Here is a 20,782-nt window from a genome sequence, read left to right as displayed (position 1 = left end):
CCCCGAGACTAAACTTGCCATGACTTGCCATGACTTGACTTTGCGTTCAAAAAAAAAGAAAGAAGACAAAAAAGGATGGATGGATGGAAATCGTGAGAAATAGAAGAAGAAGAAGATAATAATAATAATAATAATAAGAGGAAGAGAAAATAATAGAAATAGAAATAGAAATAGGAATAGGAATAGGAATAGGAATAAAGAGTAAGAGTAAGAGCGAGAGTAAGAGTAAGAGTAAGAGTAAGATAAAGCGATAGGCAAAAAAGAGAAGAAAAGACCACACCAGAGAAGAAGAAGAAGAAGAAGAAGAGGAGGAGGAGGAGAAGACAAGACCAAAAAAGTTGCTGTAGAGAGAAAGAGAATACGCCCCCTCCCCCTCCCCCAAAAAATGCGCCTGTTTAAGCTCCCCCCCCCCCAAAAAAAGCCCTAGATAAAAAAAATCAAGAAAAAATTTCAGAAAATCAACCACACTAGAAGATACTATGATTGGCTTGATTTAATTTGGTTGGTCTCCTTGGCAAGTTGAGCCCCCCCCCCCTCCACCCCGCCTCAGCCCCAAAAAAGAAAATGTGATTATTTCTTTTCTTCTTCTTCTTCTTCTTCTTCTTTCTCTTTGCTTGTCTCTCTCTCTCTCTCTTTCTCTCTGTGCATATATGTGTACGTGTATATGTGAAGAGGCAAGAAGAAAAAAAAAGAAGAAGAAGAAGAAGAAGAAGAAGAAGAAGAGGAAGAAGAAGAAGAAGAAGCGAACGCTGCCAGCACGCCTAAATTTGGTGGTAGTAGTAGTAGAGGTATAGGTAGTAGAGGTAGTAAGTAGTAAGTAGTGGTAGTAGTAGTGGTGGTGGCAAAAAACAACAACAACAACAACAACAACAACAACAACAACAACAACAACAACAACAACAACAACAACATAATAACTCTTCTTTCTCTCGCTCGCTCTCCCTCTCTCTCTCTCTCTCTCTCTGTGTGTGTGTGGTTGTCTCTCGCTCAAAATAAAAAAAAGGTTGGGAGGAGATGGATGATGGTAAAGCCGCAATAATTAAAAAATCAAAAAAAAGAAACAAGAAGTAAAAAAAAACAAAAGGCGAGAGAAAAGACTACCCAACAACAACAAACAGGGCAACGCAAAGCAATGCAACGCAAAACCGTCCTCATGCCAAAACTCTGTTGTTTTCAACTTTGCAATTGTCTCTCTTGTTTAGTGCTTTGTTGGTCTTGTGCTGTGCTTGTTACTGCCGAACACTCAAGTCTCATTTCGTCCGACCCTGCGCCCCTGTCCAAAGTCGTTCAGCGGCTGCTCGTCCTTTGCTTGCCCATGCGCCTAAAGAAATCCATAACCTTCTTAGAGCTACCCGAGCTTCCCTTGTTTCCAGTGCTTTGCTCTTCATAGGCGTCTGCAAAACGCCTGCTCTTCTGCAGTACACCCTTTCTCTGCTGTTGCTGGCTCGAGTCGTCACCGCCCATGCCTGGCGGGTAGGGGTTGGACGCCGTTCTCTGGCTGAATTGCTGAGATTGTGACATGCGGCCAGGCGTGTGGTTGTCGCTACCATCCGAGTCGTCGGCCGTCTGTTGGTAAGGACGGTTTGCCTGAGCAGCTGGATGGGCTTCTTGGGGATTGGGGAACTTTTCATCGAATTCTGGGGCCGACTGGTTGTAGCCGTTGAAATGCGTCTGGTTGGGCGGGGCCGATGATGGTCCCGCCGCGTTCATGTGCTGTGTCCTGATTCTCGAGTTTGCGTCTTGCTGGCCATCGTAAAAACCGGGCATGTTGCTTTCTTGGGTACTCTGACTAGGAGACCTAGATAAACCGCCACGGCCAAAGCCCATGCCTCCAGGACGTGAGCTAGCACGAGGGCGAGAGCTTGAGCCGCTGCGCTCGTGTGACGACTGGGCTGGTAGGCTCTCTCGATTAGACGAAAAGGTTCTGGACAGCGACGATGGGATGATGGAGAAGCGGCGCGAAGATTTGGGGTTTTCACCATTGCTTGCATTGTTCTTCCGGGAAAAGCCAAAAGAGGTGCGACGACTGGATTCCATGCTTGGCCTGGGACCTGTTGTAGCACTGACATTGTCGTTTGACATGGGCCCGGCCATGGAGGTTGGGGGATAGCTCTTTTGCTTCCTGTCCTCGGAGTAGCCGCCATAGGAGCCTTGCGATGTCAGAGACGCTTTGGGATCGTGAGAAAATGAAGGCTGGCGGCTGGAGAACATGGACGTCATACGTCCAAGGGTCTCGGTCACCGTGTTGGAACGCCTGTGCCCACCCTTTGTGCTGTGCGGCCCCGCTTGTATCGACTGCGCCCGTTGCGCGCTCGGTTGGCCAATGTTGGGCGCTTCGGCCGCCTCGGACGAGTCGTGCTGTGTGTAAGGCGTGGAGATGGAGTATTGTTTGCTCTTGGGTTGTGAGAAGCGACCTTCGGCGTTTGTTTGAGCCACCGTCGCAACAGAGGGTTGTCCGTACGAGTTTCCTCGTGAGGGCAACCTTGACGCGCCTAGCGCACCACTGGTAGAAGGACGAGTAGCAGACGGGGGTGCATTACCGAATGCCGAGTAGTCGGATACAGATCGTTGAGGTTCTTGTTTCCTGGCCGCAGTGTTGACGGCGCCTGATGAGCGCGAGGGCCGGGCACTTGTGGCGGATTGGTAGCCATCCGTTGGCGGTACTGCTGGCTCTTTTGCGCGTACTTTGGGTACTGCTTCCGCAGGAGGCGACGCCTCGCCGCGAGCCGTTTGCGACGACGGCGCAACGTATTCGACTTGGACGGTTCGTCGCTTGGTATCGCGGGTTGCTTTGGGCTTCTCGGCAGCAGGGTTGATCTGGTCGCGCTTCGCCTGGAGCCCGCCGTGGGCCGACGAGGCTGTGTGTGGTTTTGCGGGCTCACGAACGGAGGCGCTTCTTGCGAGCGCGGGCTGCGGCTCGAACGTGTCTTCTAGTACAGGGTCAGCACGCGTGTCGGCCAGGCAGAAGAAGAAAAACCCACTCGAATAGACAGACGCTTGTTGAGCCTCGGCCGCATTCGTGTTGCTCGAGGTAATGAAACCAACAACATGGGCATAATCGGCCAACCAGCTATGCCGTGCCACCTCGAACAAGTCTGCACGCTTGCGTGGGTCGGGTACAAGGATTCGCTTGAGAAGATCCCTCGCATGTGGTGTGACGTATTCGGGGAATGTCAGCGGTGTTGACACAATGTACTTGTACAGCAGATTAATGTTATCGCCTTCGGGGTTCGCTGGATCATCGTCAAAGGGAAGGTAGCCGGCCAACATGGCATACTGCGTCTTGTTAGTGCGTGCTCTTGCATGCATGCTACCCCACATACCAAAATCACACCACAACTCCAGACATCAACCTTGCGGCCCGTGTAGAGAGAATCGCTGACGACCAGTTCCGGGGCGGCATAGCAAGGACTTCCGCAGCTGGTCTGCATGAGGTCACCCCGCCGTGTCGCATCGGTGCCATCCAAGCCAAGAGACTTCATAAACTCCTTGTCGCCCAATCTGTATTCAATCTCCTCGCTGAGCTCGTCGTTGGGGTCAAACGTGTTGGCAAAGCCAAAGTCGGTAATGATGATGTTCTTGTTGCGGTCGAGTAGGAGGTTCTCAAGCTTGAGATCGCGGTGCACAATGCCCTTGCGGTGCAGGTATCCAACGCCCGAGATGAGCTGCGAAAAGAGCTTCCGTGCGGGGCCGTCCTTGAGATAACGATGGTTTAAAATGTAGTCGAATAATTCGCCGCCAGACGCGTACTCCAAAATGATGCCAATGTGGCGCTCCGTCTCGACCATTTCGTGCAGGCGTACAATGTTGGGATGGTCGAGGCCGCGCAGGATGTGGATTTCGCGGTAAATCTTCTGCAGGCGGTTCGAGTTGCTGCCGAGGGTTTCGCGCCGGATGAGCTTGATGGCCACCTCGATCGGGCTGTCTCGCTTCCAGCCCATCTTGACCTTGCCAAACTCACCCTCGCCGAGCGTCTGACCCAGAATGTAGTTACCAAACTTGGATCGCTTCGCATTCTCCGACTTGGAGTGGTCCTGTCTGCTCTTGCCACCGGCGCCCCGGCCGCCATCGTCGACGCCCTCGCTGCCGACCAGGCTCAGTCCGGTTATGGGGGTGAGGTCTGCGGCCGAGGAGACGTGGGCGGCGTCGGCCTGGCGAGCCTGTGCGCGGGCAATGTCTTCCTGGGTGTCGGAGACGACGATGCGGTTTATGACGGCGCTCTCCTCGCGGGGCAGGCTTGTGTTGACGGGCGGCTGGCCAATTGCCGCGGCGGAGCGGCTGTGCGTGGGCTGGGAGCGGGCGGAGGCACCCTGTTGTCGGGGACTGTCCTTTGCGCGGCGACGCGACTGCGATGCGTCATCGCGTTGCTGTGAGGGATTTGGAGCCGCGTTGGCGGAGCGGTGCGACGAGGTCCTGGGAGGAGCCATGGGGCCGCCGGTGGTGGAGGATGTGGTGGTGGTGGCTGCAGGCGAGTTCAGGGCCGAGTCGTGGGTCTGGGGCGTGGCAGGCGTGCTGGCGGACGCGCCATTACTGGGGCGTCGCGATGGGCGGGCTGCAGCAGAGGGTTGCTGTTGTTGTTGTTGTTGTTGATAGTACTGCTGACCGTGCGGCGGCTGCGATGCTACGGCGGCCATTCTCTAGAGTCGCGGGGTTGGGTGGGAAGAGGCGACGGCGTGGGTGCAGCAGCAGCAGCGCAGGCGGGCGGGCAGGCAGGCTGCGTTGGCGGACCCCGGTTGTGCTGGCGGCGTTTTGTGTGGGCAGGCTTGAACTGGCGGTGTTGAGCTGTCGAATGGGCGATGGCGGGGACGAGGGACGTCTAGTTCTAGAGGCATGCACCGCGCGCGCACAGGGTCGGTCTGCTCTCTTTCTCTCACGCGCGCTCCTTGTCTCTTTCTTGTCTTTTTTAGTGTGCGTGCTTGTCGGCTGTCTTTTTGGCGCGTGGAGCGGTGTGTTTGAAGGGGGCCAGGGAGGGCGACGAGCGGCGGGCAGCAGGCGGGCGGGCAGCAGGCGGGCGGGCAGCAGGCGGGCGGGCAGCAGGCGGTAGGGCAATTGGGGGAGCAGCAGCAGCAGCAGCAGCAGGGCAATGGCGTGGGCTGGCTGGCACGCTGGCGGGCTGGCTGGCAGGCCGGTGGGCGGGCAGCGGGCGGGCGGGCGGGCGGCGGGCGGGCGCGACACGGGAGTCTCGCTCTCTCGCTCTCTCTCGTTGGTGCTGGGGCGCGGTCGAGGGCGTTTGCTGGCGCGATGCGGGCCCTCTGCGCTTCACATGCGCGTGCAGGCGGACGAGAGGAGTGGTTGCTTGGCCTGGTCGGGTGGGGAGGGAAGCGCTAAGCAGCTGTCGTGGGTTGACGTTGACGTTGACGTCCAATGGCGGGCGGGCTGCAGGCTCTCAGCTAGGCGCGGGCTCGGTCTCTCTCTCTCTCTGTCGCTCTCACGCTCGCACTCTTGCTCTCGCGCTGGCTCTGGCGTGGTCGCTCTCTTGCGCGCGCTCCCGACAGCACGTCCGGCTATCCAGCGATGGCAGCGGCAATGAGTGGCGGCGTGGACGTTGTGCGGGTCGACGTGAGTGGAGAGAAGAGAAGGCGCGGCGGAGGTTGGTGTCTTTGGCAATTTCGGTAAAGGCTATGGCGTGGGAAAGGAGGCAGCAGATGCACATCATTGACAGGGGCCCGTCATAAAACCAGCCCGCCAAAGCATCGACCGCCGCCGCGTGCTGCAAAAGAAGGCGGCGGCGGTGTTGCTGCTGCTAGACATACTGCTACTCCAGAGCCACAATGCTATATGCCCGAGCCGACGACGACGCCAGACGCGGCCAGAGACATTACCCACCGACCAGCATGCGATGCGCCTCGCTTTGCATGCACGCCTGCTGCTCGCTGCTCGCTGCTCGCTGCTCTTGCATGGGCACCTGCGACGGCATGGAGACGTGTTCGTCTGCATGTAACTGCAGGCGCCGGCTGTGGCCGTGTTCCGACGCTCTCTCGCACTCGTTCTCTCTGCCGCTCGCTGGCGCTCTCGGGCGCTCACCTGGCTAACAGCTCTCGGCTGCGCGTAGCCGGGGGATCCCTGCCTTGTTTCAGCCAGGGCCCCCCCTGGCACGCGTAAATTGCCCGTTATGCGCTCGCCCGCTTGGCCGCCAACTGCCAGCCGTGGATGCATGCATGGCCCTTGGGGGGGCATGTATCTAGTAGGTACCTGTGCCTGTGCCTGTCTGCCTGCTACACACTACATGCACACTAGATACCTGTTAAGTACATACAGCTGCCCTCCGCCGGGTTGCTCCTCGAATCTCTCCCATGTAAGTAGGGGCAAAAAAAAAGGCGCGCCGGCACGGCAAAAGGTGGGGCTGGCTGGCTGGCTGGCTGGCTGGCTGGCTGGCTGGCTGGCTGGCTGGCTGGCTGGCTCGGCAAGGGCGATCGAAAGGCAACCAAGGGCATGCAGAAAAAAGGTCAATTTCCGAGGACGGGCCTATGGATAGTATGCTATGCGATGGAAGAGGGGCTTGTTGGTTGGTGGTCGTGATAAGGATAAGCATCATGATAGTGGGTGTAGGTGTAGGTGTAGGTGTAGGTGTAAATGCTGTTTAGGCTGTTACAGAAACGGGGAGTATATCCAAGTAGGTGTGTATGTAGTATGTAGGTGTGTATGTAGGTAATATGTATGCACGTGTATATGTACATGTATGTGTCTGGGTGTATGTATGTACGGCACTCGGAGGGGCGAGCGTGCATGCATCCAAGTATGTATGCTGTAGGTGTATGTACGACACTTTGCTGCGTGTAGGCGTAGGCTAGACCGGCAGACAGACGCAATGTACAAAGCATAGCTATCATGCAGACGAGTGCACAAGGGCCAATGCAAGCTTCCGCGCTCTCTCTCTTTCTCGGACTCTCGCTTGCGGCGGGCGTGGGCGTGGGCGTGTGGTGGCCATGGCCATGTGTCTTGCATCAGAGGACCAGGCGCGCCAAGCCACATGCGCCGGCGGACAACACACCAGACGCCAGCTCGCCTAGTGCACGCCAGCATCAGAGCCCTCATGTCATGTGCCATGGCGGTTGCATTGCATAGTATTGTTGCTGCTGTTATTGTTGTTCATGTTGCTTCCGCGGTTCTTGTTGATGCGACTTATGAAGGGGGGAAATGGTTTTTCCTTTGCTTTTGTTCCTGTTTTTGTTTTCCGGGGGGCCTGTTGCTTTTGCGGCCTCGACTGCATGCTCGCCTCGGACGCGCCAAAAGAGATGAGGGGGGTTGGCCCCAACGGTCAGCAGCCCGCCAGTGCCAGTGCCAGCAAGCAGCGACCAAAGGAGAGGGTGCGCCCGTCATGTGGAAGCGTCGGCGGGTGTATGGCTGGATGGCTGCTGGATGGGTGCATGGGGGGATGGGTGCATGGCGGCTGGATGGGTGGATGGACGGACGGATGGGCGGGCAGATGGCAGCGGCGGCGGGTGAATGCGTCTTGTGTCACCGCCTATGCCTATGCCTATGCCTGAGTCTGAGTCTGAGTCTGTGCCTGTGTGTGCGCCAATCCATCCCACATGTATGTATGCATGCATGCATGCATTTCGATTCATGAATGCGGATTCCACCTCTCTCTCTCTCTCTCTGTCTGTCTCTCTCTCTCTCTGTCTCTCTCTCTCGCCTTTTTCATTTTTGTTGGCTTTGCGCAATCAATCCCCTAAAAGAATTGCCCACTGCTAGTACCAACGACGACTACAACCACCCCCCGGCCCCTTCGCACAGCTTACATACGGGGCTAGGTCCACGGCGAGGCTCTCCCACTTGGCTGTGCCTGTGCCTGCACCTGCAACCTGTGCATGTCCCCCTTTGGGCGCAAAAGACGTCACCGCTGCCCAAGCACACAAGCAAGCACCAAGTGCCCTTTTCCCCTTCGCCCTCATTTCCCCTGGCTGCTTTCTGTCCCTTTTGCTCGCACTCGTGCTCGCCCGTCTTATCGCCCCGGGGCAGATCCCGCGTGGAGCGCCATCATCAGCCACAAATGGCGAAAGCATGCCTGTCTGCCCGCCCCTTCCAATCACCGACTAGCTGCACCACCCATAGTAGATAGACATGGGTAAGCCTCACAAGCACTCGCACTCGTTACGCCACACACTCACTCACGCACACTCTCTTCTCTCACTCACATGTCATTTGACTTCTCTGGTTAACCTTGTTGTTTCCACTAACGGCCTCCCCGCTCTCCACCTTGCTTCCAGACTCTCTCTCTCTCTAAATCTTTACCTCGCTTGGCAGGCTAACCTCCAAAATGTCCACGCCCTTCTGAATCTCACTCTTGCTCGGCATCTTGCTCCGCCGCATCAGCTCCGCCGCCTGCGTCATGTACGGGTCCTTCATCATCGAAGCCACGGCCACGACCGTCTCCCCTCGAGTGTAGTAGGCCACAAACGACGCCTTGTCCGGCTCCCCCTGCACCACAACGTCATCGTAGCCCCCCACCGTGTTGCCACAGTAGCGCAGCTGCGACCCTAGCGCCGACCAGAAGACAGGAATAAACGGCTTGGGCTTGGATCCCGGGTGGTTGATCGTATTGGCAACCGAGCGGCCGGCATTCTGTGCCACATTCCAGTGCTCGATGCGCACCGGTGATCCATTGCCCCCGGGTCCGTGGTACGGGTACGTCGCAATGTCGCCAATCGCATACACGTCGCGCAGTCCTTGGACCGCAAACGACTCGTCCGTCTTGAGCGATCCGTCCTTTTCAAGCGTCACGCTCGCGTTGCCCTGGAGGTACTCGGTTGCCGGCGCAACCCCCACACCCTCAATCACCAGGTCCGCCTCGAGTGCAGTGCCGTCCTTGAGATGCACCGCGCCCACCTTGGACGAGTCCGTCTTGCACGGCGTGGCCTTGTCCACGCTCGCGCTCATCTTGAACTTGACACCATTCTTCTCGAGCAGACCCCGGAAGATGGCGCCCACCTTCTTGCCCATGACCCGCTCCATTGGTTCTATCACCCTGTCAGCCTGTGCCTCGAGTCCATGTCCACGCACTACTCACCCTCCTCCATGCCGATAATCGTAACGTCGTTCTTCATACTCGCCAGACAGTTGCCGACTTCCATGCCGATAAACGAGCTGCCAACGACAACAATCTTCTTTCCGTTGTCTCCAACGGCTTTCAGGATGTTTTGTGCGTCGGGCAGGGTCCGAAGAAGGAAAACGTTGCCCAGGTCGCCCTTGAGCCCCTCGAGTGGGAGCCACCGGGGCGTGCCTCCAGTTGCCAATACAAGCTTGGTGTACTCGTACTCCTTTCCAGACTTTGTCGACACCTTCTTGGCTGAGAAGTCGACGCTCTTGGCCTCATCCTCGATAATGTCAACTGATCCATCCTTGTAGAAATCCTTCTGTCTCCAAGCGAGCTTCGAGATATCAGCCAGCAGCGCCTTGGACAGCTTGGTTCGGTCGATGGGCTGGTAGCCTTCCTTGGAGATGACGGTGATCTTGCCAGTGTAGCCGCCGCCTCGGAGGCCTTCAATGGCACCGAGAGTGCCAGAGCCGCCTCCAATGACAAGCACCTTGTCGTCGCTGACAGACGAGCACTTGATGTTCAGGGATTTCCGGTTCGCCTTGAGTGCTTCCTCTGTCGTCTTGACGTATACCGCGCCGTCCTTTTCCACCACCTCGTACTTGGCAATGGGGTCGAGGGCAGGCGCGTCTTCAACATCTCCAGTCGACACCTTGAAGCAAGCTGTGTCATGTTAGCCACTTTCGAGCAGCATGCACCAGTCGAACGCACCTCCGTGCCATGGGCAGGTTAGACGGCCCTCGGGTGTCAGTACACCCTTTACCAATGGAGCTCCATAGTGGGTGCACGTGGAGCTTGTCGCGTGAACCTGGTCCTGGACCTTCAACAACAGTACCTTTCCACCCTCGACGCCCTCAACTTCGACCTCCTTCTTCTCGCCATTCTTCATCTGCAAGGAAGTGACATCCTTGAGCTTGAACTCTTGCGCCATGGCTGCCGTCGTTGTTGTAAAAGCTGCTCTCTGCAAACGGCTTGTTGGGCTGAAGTGAAGTCTGAGTGAAGCTCGTAAAGGTCGCAATGCCCGTAAAAACCGCATCAACGGCTATAGAGGGGGTGGGAGGGGGGAGAGCTGTCCATGAGCACATGTAGGCCAATGGCGGGGACCGGATTATTCATGATGTCACGAATCCAGCGCGCTAAATGGCGCAACAACACCGAGAGCTCGCCGCGCCGCTGCATCCATACGCCGGTGCCATTGGTAGAAGCGCCGAATAGAGTGAGACGGCTTTCTCGACTACCTCGTCATCAGCCCAGAAAGTCGGTGTTCACGTACGCAAACGGCGAGAGTGCGGCGGCATTGCGCTTGGTGGCGTCAGAGCGCGTCTCCGCTGGGCAGCTGTGGCTGTGAGTGGAGCTTCACCCCACTTCGCCTTGTTCAATGCATCGTCAATTGCTGCACTTCGACGTGCCTCGCTATCTGCTACTCGTATAGGCATCCCGCAGCTTTTGTGCTCTCCGAGACCCTACACCTGGACTAATACGGAAACATTCCAGATTGACAGGGGGAGTCTCGAGCCCAGCGATGTACACTCGCACCCAGACCGCGCATCGACGACTCGACTTTCTTCTTGCCTATATTTGCATTCCAGTCTGTGTTAGTCGTCGGGAGAGCGAATGAGCGTGTCGCTGCGGCCTGGAAATGGCGGTGGCCTTACGAAACTCACGACTGCTTTTACCAGATTCGCCGTCTAACGAAACGCGACAACACCCTCAGCCTGGGTTAGGGAAAAAGCAACATGGCGTCTACGCCTTTGGTTCAGCCTCACGATTGTTTTTATGCTCTTCTTCTACCCATCTCTGGCCATGATCGATGGCCACACCAGACAACAAAGCAATAACGTGCAGTGGACCTAATGCACCCGCAATCTTTTCCGTCGACTGCTCTCTGACTTTCAATACACCCTCAACTGAATCCTACTGGAAAGCAATGCGACCCTCCTTGCTCAAACCTATGAAAGATCGTGCTCAGGACTTCTTTTGACATTGCTCATAGATCGCCGATTCACTTCAAAACCTGTTGGTGTACAGCACGAAGGGGATTTGTACCGAGCCTGTGAATGTCCACCATGTCTTTAGCGCTCCGCGGCAGCACGATTGTGTAGACACACGCTCTGCACCTAGCGCGCCTAATCACTGAGGTATGACCACCGACGACCAGACGAGAGCGGGAAAAGGATAAATCTACCAGGTTTGCCTACATCACCCAGTACTCAATTACCATGGCACATGGACCGGCACAGACACCCTAGACCCCTAGAGACTGATGACTAACCAGCACAGACGCAACCTTCCACTCCAAGTTCCCCAGCTTCAAGGCTACGGAGCTGTCACACACCTGCCCGGAACCAAGCTCGCGGTTGCATCCTTGCGTACCGCGTCATGCGCGCAACCAGGCATTGCCTCTTGCTCGGCCTGATCATCGGCTTCTGTTATCTGCTGACTGGTGTATATTGAAACCGCCCTGGATGTTTCAGACACCATACGCGAAGCTCAGGCCGCACATGACGAGCTTGTTCGCAATCGCACATCTGGAAGGCCGCTTCAGGGACCACGCACGAAAGCGACGTGACTGCTCGGCTGCGCTTCCTCAATCAAGTGCCGGCCGACCAAAGGCCTCAACTCCCAACGATTCAGGTGCTAATGTTTGGCTAAGGGAGCCATGGTGCCAGCGAAGCGAGGCGCCTTCGTTGCTGTTGACGGGACGATTATAACCGTCTGATCCCCAGTTTTCCTCCGAATCCGACCACGAAACAAATAGTTCAGTGGCTTTGCCGGCAGAAAATAGTATAGGCGGGTGCGATTTCGCTCGTCTGAAACACCATGGGTGCCGCATTTGGAGAGGCTGCCGTCGAGCCCATGACTCGGCCTGCTTGCAGCGTTTGCGCCTGTTCTGGTAGGTAGCTAGAGCAACAGCACACGATTCCAGTGTCCAGAGACAACGGCAATTCATCGCATGCCTGGTTGCAAGGTCCGCTATTCGTGAGAAAAAAGCAAGGGGCACCTCGCATTCGTGCTCCGCGCCGTTCACTGCCATGTGTCATGGGAAAAGGAACGTTGGGGGGCAGAAGGTTTGACGAATGCGACGTTGGTTCAAACACTAGGGATCGTCAAACCACCAACCGAACGTGGCCTGAGCACCGTGCGCGAATCGTCAATAAACTTTAGTCTCTTTCGCCGGACCCTACAAGATATGGGCTAATCCGCCCTGCCCTGCATAGCGGTGCTGTGTCGCAAAGGCCTCTTTCGACTGAGGATCTTCGTCCCTGTGAGCCCAGCGATCCTACCCAAACTTCCATTCTTTCCTGTTGTTGCTTTTCCAACGTCACTGTAATTTACATAAAGGCGCTTTCGTACGACCATACTCGACGGATTTATTGGCGTGGCGCCCATTCGTTACCAGTACATGTTGTTTACATTCGCTCCTTAATTGTAATGTCTACCACTTTCATTTCCAGTCGAAGGCGACAATCGACCATCACATTCACTTCATCGCGAAGAAGACAGGCTACATCCAGCACAACACCCACATCAACCGAATCCTCGTTACGCACAGCATCGTTACCGCCAACAGCCGAGCCACCCAGTAACCTCGCATCCGACTTGAGATTCGCCCAACTAAAAACGGATGCTGCAAATCCCAGCACAATCAATGGTCCGATTCAGCCTCCTCCAGCATGTTCGACAGACAGCGCTTGCGCAACAGACAAGACCTGCCACAGGGTAGGCTGCGTAGCCATGGAGAACGCGGCTCCATTTGGGGGCTCTGATTCCACGCCAACCTCGCACTTGACCACCGCATCGGCTATTGCCGTCGGAGTAGGCCTTGTGGCCACCCTGGTGCTACTAGCTGGAATTGCGTTCTGGGTATGCAGACGGCGAGCACAAAGACCTCGCAACCAATCGTTAGAAGCAGCCATGCAAAATCCCCTCAGCAGATCTGCTTCGAATGCGACCGACTCAAAGACGCTGGTGGCTTCGATGCCAAACAGCCCGCAGAATGTAGCTTTCACGTACCAGCACGCTATGGGACCTGGGTTTTTTGCCAGGGCTTTGGTTTCTGATGAAACAAAGGATACGAGCAAACTGCAAGTGTCAACGGACAATGTCTACGGGCGCTCTGGACCCAAAGCGCTACCACTTCTTCCGCTCCCAAACCTCCCACTTCCACCACCGCCAAAGGACACGACTCTCTACGCTCTCAACGTCAGCATCAACAAGAGCATGATCATGGACGAGGACATGATGCAAGCCGTAAGCCCGTTGCGAGGCAACGACACTCCACGTAGTAGCATACCCCGCGAACGTGCGCCACGGTACATATTCGAAGAATACATTCCCCCACCCATTCAGGCTCCGCCACCAATATCCATTTGGCAGGCCCCGACGTCGGATGCACAGAATCTCGAATACGAACTCAGCGCGTATCCGAAGAAGAGCGATTCAGACGAAACCGTTTTGTTATCCGGTCGGGGCTCAGTGGTTGCGTCAGAACCGTCAAGTCCTCTGGTTGAATCGTTTCCCGACATTGACAGCAGCACACATCGACTTTCGTTGGGAGACCTTCCACCTCCAAGTCCGAGCTTCAGCTTCCGTTCGTACGACTGGTACCAGGAGATTATTGAAGATCCAACACAGGGCGAGCCTACGACACCAACATTGTCATCACACCGGTCTGCGCGAGCATCCAGGAGTAGCGCATTCCCCAAACCACTATACTTTTCTCCCTCGAAAAATACTAAGGCGGTAGATTCGAGTCTATATCCAGAACCCCTTTCGCCTGGTGCACCTCCTGCTGCACCAGGCACGCATTTACATCCCAACTCGGCAGCGAAGCTGAGTCCTACGAGCCCAAACTTTCGTTTATCACCTACTGTTTATACCCCGCCACAACGGTCATCATTGCCAGCTGAGCAGCCGCCACTTGAAGCCAAACTCTCTGTGCGAGCGTCGAGGCTCAGTAAAAGGGGCCGCACACCGCATGATTCGCGGAGCTGGCTGCCTGAGGAAGGGCTCTATCTTGCCGACGAGTGCGGACTTACCCGTTACTTGACCTTCCGCAGAGGCAATGAGGAAGGCGGCCGGCCAACGAGCTACTCGCCACTGACATGAGCTAGCCAGGTTAGCGAGCTTGCAAATAGCTATATTCCGGGTTCTGCATACCCCTCTTTCCTAGTGCGGCAGCGGGCCTCGGCCGACATTGGTGGATGCGCCTTTTCGGGTTACATTACTCGTCAAGGAAGTTCGGCATGCTCCTGTTGTGAGCGCGTCTAAAGCATGCGCAGAAGCACACGGCGGCCTGCTGCCGACTTTGGACCAACAAGCGCACGCAAGAAGTCTGCAGCGCGGGAACAATGCGGGTCGTTCGGACGCCAGACATGGAGCCAGCCTTGTGCTCGCTCGACGCGAGCTTTGGTCAAGGGGATCCGCAGCTGCTGCCTCATCCCTGGCGCTGGGTGGCCGATGAGAGCACAAACCATTATAAGGATTTTAATAATTATTACCCATGACCAAATGCAAATGCACATACCCCTTGTCCAAACCGTTTGATGTGTGTGTGTTTGACTCGAGTGAACCCAAAGGCGTGCTGTGACAGACAAGCTCCCCAAGCTTTGTAGACTGGGGTCGACCGAAGGGGGATGGATGCCGTGTGGGGCCGACATGGGGTATGGCATCACACTAGGACAGACCAGGAAATACCACATCTATGGGCGGCCATGTCATTCGACTGTCGTGAGAGCTATAGCAGTCCGAAAATTGTTCCGTGCCAGTTGGACTACGGTAGTTTTGTAGAACCGCTTCCATGTCATGAGCAACAGGCGTGGCGGTGGTTTACGTCAAGTTTTGCCGGACCAGAGGTACTAGCTGCGTTAACTTAGGCCATTGCCATGACGCATCACGCATAGCGGCATACTGACATGTGCACTTGTGTAGACAGCAGGCGTACTATACCCTATTTGTTAATTCTTCCTGTTGCCGTGTATTGCTGTAGACGTCATACCGAAGTCTATGGCAATGGCAATGGCATTGTCCTTTGCCATCGTCTTGCACCTCGCGTCTTGACTCGTCGGCTACATCGCCCTGCACTCGACTCCACGTTGGCTACAAGCATCCACCCAGAAGCCCCCAACGCCCAAAGCCCGTTGCCTCATCTTCGCTGCACTCCGCACTTGTGGTGTTGTTCCCGCTTCGCGCAGTATCCTCCGATGATTCCTATTGGATCCATGTCGGCACGGCACTCCACGGGCTGTCCCCGCACGTCTCGCTTATGCAAGCGCGCGGAGCTTGCGCCATACGGCTTGCTCGCGCCTTGTCCAGCATACTGTATACCTAACCTCACTGGACCGAAGCAGCAGCAGGCCGCCTTGCACCATCGTCACCATGGCGGAACAAAGACCACTCGCCTTGGGAAGCGAGGGCTATAAAAGAAGACCATGGCCGCCATGGACCGCTGAGAATCTCCAGGTAGCCCTCGACCGGTTCAGCACCGCCATTATGACGCGCCAAAGCCTCATACATGCTTCGGCCTGCCTTTCGTATTTTCTCACCTTGACGTCCGGTCAGTCGCCCATCAGTTCCAAGACGGGCTGGAGCACCACGCTAGCTGGCACGCCTACTTCTTTCAACCCCATCTTTACCATTCCCCCGTCAGCCGATGTGGGCGTTCAGCAGATTCCCAACATTTACGACCCTCAAGCTGTAAACGCACAGGATGTTTGCCCCGGCTACAAGGCATCGGGCCTTGCGGAAAATGAACGCGGACTGGCGGCTACGTTGACCTTGGCCGGAAAGCCGTGCAATGTCTATGGCACCGATATCCAGGAATTGGATTTGAAGGTCGAATATCAGGCCAAGGGGAGGCTGGCAGTGAATATTGTTCCGAAATACCTTGATGCAAGAAATCAGTCCCAGTGGATTGTGCCTGAAGATCTTATTCCTCGGCCTCAGGCTGAAGACTCGTTCAAGGATACCGACTTGAAGTTTAACTGTAAGTCCGAAGCTCTTTGCTAATCCAGCAACCGGGTCAAGGAGATTGTCTAACAAGTGCCAGGGGGAAATGAGCCGTCATTTTGGTTCAATGTCGAGCGCCGCTCTACCGGGGACATTCTCTTCACCACCGAGGGAACACACCTCGTGTATGAGAACCAGTTCATCGAGTTTGTCAACAGCTTGCCGGAAGACTACAACCTTTATGGCTTGGGTGAACGGATCCACGGTCTTCGTCTCCACAATAATTTCACTGCGACCATCTACGCTGCTGACGTGGGTGACCCAGTCGACCGGAACCTGTACGGTAGCCACCCGTTTTACCTCGAGACTCGCTACTTTGAAAAGGGCAGCAAGACTCCATTGAAGCAATCCCAGATCCAGCAGGACAGCTTCAGCTCGCGTGATAAATCCAAGGGGTCGCCCTACGAGTCGCGCTCCCACGGCGTGTACTACCGCAACACCCATGGTATGGATGTAGTCTTGAAACCGGATCACTTGTCGTGGAGGACCCTGGGAGGAGCGATTGATTTGTACTTCTATGACGGACCTTCGCAGGCTGAGGTTACAAAGGAGTACCAGAAGTCGGCCGTTGGCCTGCCAGCCATGCAACAGTACTGGACATTCGGTTACCACCAGTGCCGCTGGGGCTACCGCAATTGGACCGAGCTACGCGGAATTGTCGAGACGCTCCGGGACTTTGATATTCCAATGGGTAAGTTTGTTTGATGCTGACCGTTTTGAAAGTGCTAAAAACTGTTAGAAACTATCTGGCTTGACATTGACTACATGGATCAGTACCGCGACTTTACGCTGGACCCAGTTAGTTTCCCTCCTTCTGAAGTCGCCGACTTTTTTGGATGGCTACATGGAAACAACCAGCACTTTATCCCCATCGTTGATGCAGCCATTTACATTCCAAACCCTCAAAATGCAAGCGATGCGTACGACACGTATACTCGCGGCAATGAATCTGGCGTCTTCATGACCAACCCAGACGGCAGCCAGTATATCGGTGCTGTGTGGCCCGGATATACTGTGTTCCCCGACTGGCTGTCGACAAATGGTGTTTCGTGGTGGGTAAAGGAGATGGTCGAGTGGCACAAGGAAGTCCCATTTAGTGGTTTCTGGGTCGACATGACCGAGGTGTCTTCCTTCTGCGTTGGATCCTGCGGTACCGGCAACGTCACCATGAACCCGGTCCATCCACCGTTTTCGCTCCCGGGTGAACAGGGCAACATCATCTACGACTACCCAGAAAGCTTCAACATCACTAACAGCACCGAGGCCGCTTCTGCATTGGCTGCCTCATCCAGTCAGGCGGGCATCACATCAACTTCGACGGCGACGGCGACTGTGGTATCTACCTCTACTTCTTCTAGCTACTTCCGCCCTACTGTTACGCCCGGCGAGCGAAACGTCAACTACCCTCCATATGTCATCAACCACGTGCAAAATGGCGCTGATCTGGCCGTCCATGCCGTCAGCCCCAACGCAACCCACGAGAATGGCATGCAGGAATACGAGGTGCACAACCTTTTTGGCCACCAGATCATCAACGCCACCTACCAAGGTCTTCTCTCGGTTTTTCCTGGCAAACGCCCTTTTATCATCGGACGTTCGACGTTTGCTGGCAGCGGCAAGTGGGCTGGCCATTGGGGCGGTGACAATGCTTCTCGATGGGCCTACATGTTTTTCTCCATCCCCCAAGCGCTCTCATTCTCGCTGTTTGGTATTCCCATGTTTGGTGTTGATACTTGTGGATTCAACGGAAACACTGACATGGAGCTTTGCGCTCGGTGGATGCAGCTATCGGCTTTCTTCCCCTTTTACCGCAACCACAACACTCTCTCTGCCCTTTCGCAGGAGCCTTTCCGCTGGGAGGCCGTGGCGTCTGCATCGAGGACTGCCATGCACATCCGATACTCGCTGCTTCCGTACATGTACACGCTTTTCAACGATGCGCACAAGACCGGATCAACCGTGATGCGCGCGCTGGCATGGGAGTTTCCTAATGAGCCCCAGCTCGCTGGTGTAGACACACAGTTTTTGCTTGGACCCAATATCCTGGTGACTCCTGTCCTGGAGCCCCAAGTCGACACGGTCAAGGGTGTTTTCCCGGGAATTGTTGATGGCGAAACTTGGTTTGATTGGTATTCTGGTGAGCAGGTCCGAGCAGAAGCTGGTGTCAACACGACCATCTCGGCACCTTTGGGCCATATCCCTGTGTACGTTCGTGGAGGCTCCGTCTTGCCTATCCAACAGCCTGGCTACACGACTGCCGAGTCCCGCAAGAACCCCTGGGGTCTCATTGTCGCGCTCTCCAGCCAAGGCGCCGCATCTGGCCATCTGTACATTGACGATGGCGAGTCAATTGAGCCGGAATCATGTCTAGACATTACATTTGCCGCTATGAGCGGAAAGCTCAAGGTCGATGTTCAAGGCGCGTTCAAGGACTCAAACGCACTCGCCAACGTGACTGTGCTGGGCGCTCCGGCGGTCGGACAGGTCAAGTTGAACGGCCAGACGATTGACGCAAGCAAAGTCAACTACAACAAGACCAGTAGCGTCTTGAAGCTCACAGGTCTGAACGACCTAACGAGTGCAGGAGCCTGGACGAACGGCTGGACCCTGAGTTGGGAGTAAGTAAGCGAAAAAGCGACTGTAGAAATCATCCCTATCAGTCTTTACGACTGTACAAACCTAGCGCTCGATTAGCGAGTGTAATGCAACGAGATTGTCTGATCTTGATCCTTTGCCGCTTGCGTAACTGAGAAATCATGTGGAATATTGCTTCTGCCGTCGTACGCGTCTTCCAAGTTTTACCTAGGTAGAACGCCGCGTCGTGACAACATGACGTCAGAGCTGGCGGACATGCACCCTAACAACCCCAACAAAGCCCCACGACCAGCATACATACATACATACATACATACATATTACTTCACACAGCTTTACCCCGAAATCTTCGCATACCACAGCCCGAACCCGCACATCCCTAGTCCTAAACCTAAACCGTACATTTGTGCTTGATCCCCGAAAGCATAACACCCAAGCCCCCCCCCCTCGCAAACATGGCACAAGCACAAGCGCAAACCCCAACGCAAGAAGACATACAAGCGCTCGCCGCACAATCCGACAGCCCCTCGGAAACCCTGCGGCGCGCCGCCGCAACCGCCGAATCCGCGCTGTCCTCGGCCGAAACCGCGTCTTCACTGCGCCGCGCCGCAGCCACCATGTCGGATCCCGCGAAGCGCTCCCAGTATCTTCAAGACGCCTACGCACACGAAGTGCAGGCGCACGGCCAGAGCAAGAAGGCGCGCATGCTGAGTTCGGGTGTGTTTCAGGGCGGGCTGGGGGGAGGCGGGATTGGAGTTGCGGTTGGAGCTGGGTTGGGGACCGTTGTTGGCACGCTGGTTGGGACCGTCGCTGCGATCCCGAGTGCGGCTGTCGGAACGCTCGTGGGGGTTGGTGTTGGGGGCGTGCATGGGCCTTGGATCAGGCTGGGTGGGAAGAAGGAGGAGGGGGAGGAGAAGAAGAAGAAGAAGAAGAAGAAGAAGAAGAAGGAGGGAGATGAAGGGGAGGGCAAAGAGGAGAGCAAAGAGGAGAGCAAAGAGGCAGAGGCAAGTGAAGAGGAAGAAGGAATACTGGATCCGGTGGCGTTGAGACGGGTCGCGGATCAGATGGATGAGGAAGAGAAAAAAAGGAGGGGTTCGCAAAGAAGAGCAGAGGGAAAGGAGAAAGCCCAGGAAGTTGGAGGTTAGAGGGAAATGAGAGATGCAATCACTTTCTTTCCTTTTCTCTCTCTCTTTTTTTTTATTGTGGGTATCGCTGGGTGGGTTGGGGAGGCTTTTCTTTCATGTACTTAAACTGGTATGTTTTTAGCATTTCTGCCATTTTCTATGTAGCGTCTTTAGGAAGCGTTGTTTTATCAAATGGTCCTTCTGGGTGCATGGGTGAGGGTGCACTTGCATAAAGCGTCAAGTATGTTTGCCATGTACTTGGTTGGCATCATCAAAAAAATTTTTTTTTTGCATGACAAGATTTATTCTAGTTTAACGTGTATAATATATATTATCTCACGTTCTTCGTTCTTTTTGTTCTGTACGTATTAGCAAGTCTTACAAGTTTAGAAGAAAAAAAATGGGACCTCCTCGTTATTTGAAAATTTGCTGGCTGAGTGATTTCAAGAAATCGTTTGTTTTCATGACGGCAAACTCTGTGAAATTCCGGCTCGTTGGAAAACGGTACGTAACCTGCATGGACGCGCAATGACCCAGGACGCGCAATGACCCACCCCACCAAAAAACCTATTGCAAAAGATGAGGCTGTACAGCCACCCACAGTCGCTATTATCACGAGATTTCATAGTGTTGTAGTAATTATAGCATTGCGATCATGATAGGCTACTTGTATCTACTTGGTAGCTTGGTGGTGCGGCCGTGGCGGGTGGTCCGAGTTGGGACGGCTAGTGCAGCCACCTCAGCTTGTACATGAGATGAATCAACAACAACACGTTTCTGACGCTTCTGCTTTTGAGAGGAGCCTTGTGAGGCTTTGCGCTTACCCCTTTGGGATAATTGTATAGCTTTTTCAGCCTCCCGGGCTGCCTTTTGAGCCTCCTTTTGAGCCACCTTGGCGGCTCTCTCCTTCTCTCTCACCTCCTTGAGCCTCTCTCTCTCAACACGCTTCTCCTGGGCTATCTGAAGCTTGTACAATTGAGCTTGTCTCCTTAACTCAGATCTCTCAGCTTTCTGGAGT

At 55.2% G+C, this 20,782-nt stretch overlaps 5 protein-coding genes across 5 annotated transcripts; 3 read left to right on the top strand and 2 right to left on the bottom strand.

Annotated features, from left to right (window-relative positions):
* Positions 1-1,287: 1,287 nt before the first annotated feature.
* Positions 1,288-4,634, bottom strand: SETTUDRAFT_85885 (uncharacterized protein; the record flags this gene model as incomplete). Its single annotated transcript, XM_008022243.1, has 2 exons — positions 1,288-3,276; positions 3,324-4,634. The coding sequence occupies 2 exons, from the start codon at positions 4,632-4,634 to the stop codon at positions 1,288-1,290; spliced, it is 3,300 nt and encodes a 1,099-aa protein (XP_008020434.1).
* A 3,494-nt stretch (positions 4,635-8,128) lies between these two features.
* On the bottom strand, positions 8,129-10,130 carry SETTUDRAFT_162001 (uncharacterized protein). The gene is made up of 3 exons (XM_008022342.1): positions 9,749-10,130; positions 9,011-9,700; positions 8,129-8,960 (listed from the first exon to the last, which is right to left on the bottom strand). Exons 1-3 carry the CDS (start codon positions 9,966-9,968, stop codon positions 8,224-8,226), a joined length of 1,647 nt encoding a protein of 548 aa, XP_008020533.1. The 5' UTR covers positions 9,969-10,130; the 3' UTR covers positions 8,129-8,223.
* Positions 10,131-12,469: 2,339 nt separating this feature from the next.
* SETTUDRAFT_112808 (uncharacterized protein) lies at positions 12,470-14,549 on the top strand (the record flags this gene model as incomplete). The annotated part of the gene is made up of 1 exon (XM_008022341.1): positions 12,470-14,549. The coding sequence occupies one exon, from the start codon at positions 12,470-12,472 to the stop codon at positions 14,144-14,146; it is 1,677 nt and encodes a 558-aa protein (XP_008020532.1). The 3' UTR covers positions 14,147-14,549.
* Positions 14,550-15,445: 896 nt separating this feature from the next.
* SETTUDRAFT_112805 (glycoside hydrolase family 31 protein) lies at positions 15,446-18,749 on the top strand. The gene is made up of 3 exons (XM_008022340.1): positions 15,446-16,022; positions 16,086-16,736; positions 16,785-18,749. The coding sequence occupies exons 1-3, from the start codon at positions 15,530-15,532 to the stop codon at positions 18,665-18,667; spliced, it is 3,027 nt and encodes a 1,008-aa protein (XP_008020531.1). The 5' UTR covers positions 15,446-15,529; the 3' UTR covers positions 18,668-18,749.
* Positions 18,750-18,934: 185 nt separating this feature from the next.
* On the top strand, positions 18,935-19,785 carry SETTUDRAFT_40368 (uncharacterized protein; the record flags this gene model as incomplete). The annotated part of the gene is made up of 1 exon (XM_008022073.1): positions 18,935-19,785. Exon 1 carries the CDS (start codon positions 19,096-19,098, stop codon positions 19,783-19,785), a length of 690 nt encoding a protein of 229 aa, XP_008020264.1. The 5' UTR covers positions 18,935-19,095.
* Positions 19,786-20,782: the final 997 nt, after the last annotated feature.

This window comes from Exserohilum turcica (genome assembly GCF_000359705.1).
Source record: "Exserohilum turcica Et28A unplaced genomic scaffold SETTUscaffold_1, whole genome shotgun sequence".
Lineage (NCBI taxonomy): Eukaryota > Fungi > Ascomycota > Dothideomycetes > Pleosporales > Pleosporaceae > Exserohilum > Exserohilum turcicum.
Note: the sequence above shows the minus strand (reverse complement) of the source record. Positions and strands in the feature narration are given on the sequence as shown.

Excerpts from the sequence above, each read along its gene's own strand:
- SETTUDRAFT_162001 (XM_008022342.1), bottom strand. The coding sequence starts at position 9,968 with ATGGCGCAAGAGTTCAAGCTCAAGGATGTCACTTCCTTGCAGATGAAG. Across the intron at positions 9,701-9,748 it reads AACCTGCCCATGGCACGGAG|CTTGCTTCAAGGTGTCGACT; the intron begins GTGCGTTCGACT and ends AACATGACACAG. Across the intron at positions 8,961-9,010 it reads GATTATCGGCATGGAGGAGG|AACCAATGGAGCGGGTCATG; the intron begins GTGAGTAGTGCG and ends ACAGGGTGATAG.
- SETTUDRAFT_112805 (XM_008022340.1), top strand. The coding sequence starts at position 15,530 with ATGACGCGCCAAAGCCTCATACATGCTTCGGCCTGCCTTTCGTATTTT. Across the intron at positions 16,023-16,085 it reads TACCGACTTGAAGTTTAACT|GGGGAAATGAGCCGTCATTT; the intron begins GTAAGTCCGAAG and ends AACAAGTGCCAG. Across the intron at positions 16,737-16,784 it reads GGACTTTGATATTCCAATGG|AAACTATCTGGCTTGACATT; the intron begins GTAAGTTTGTTT and ends AAAAACTGTTAG.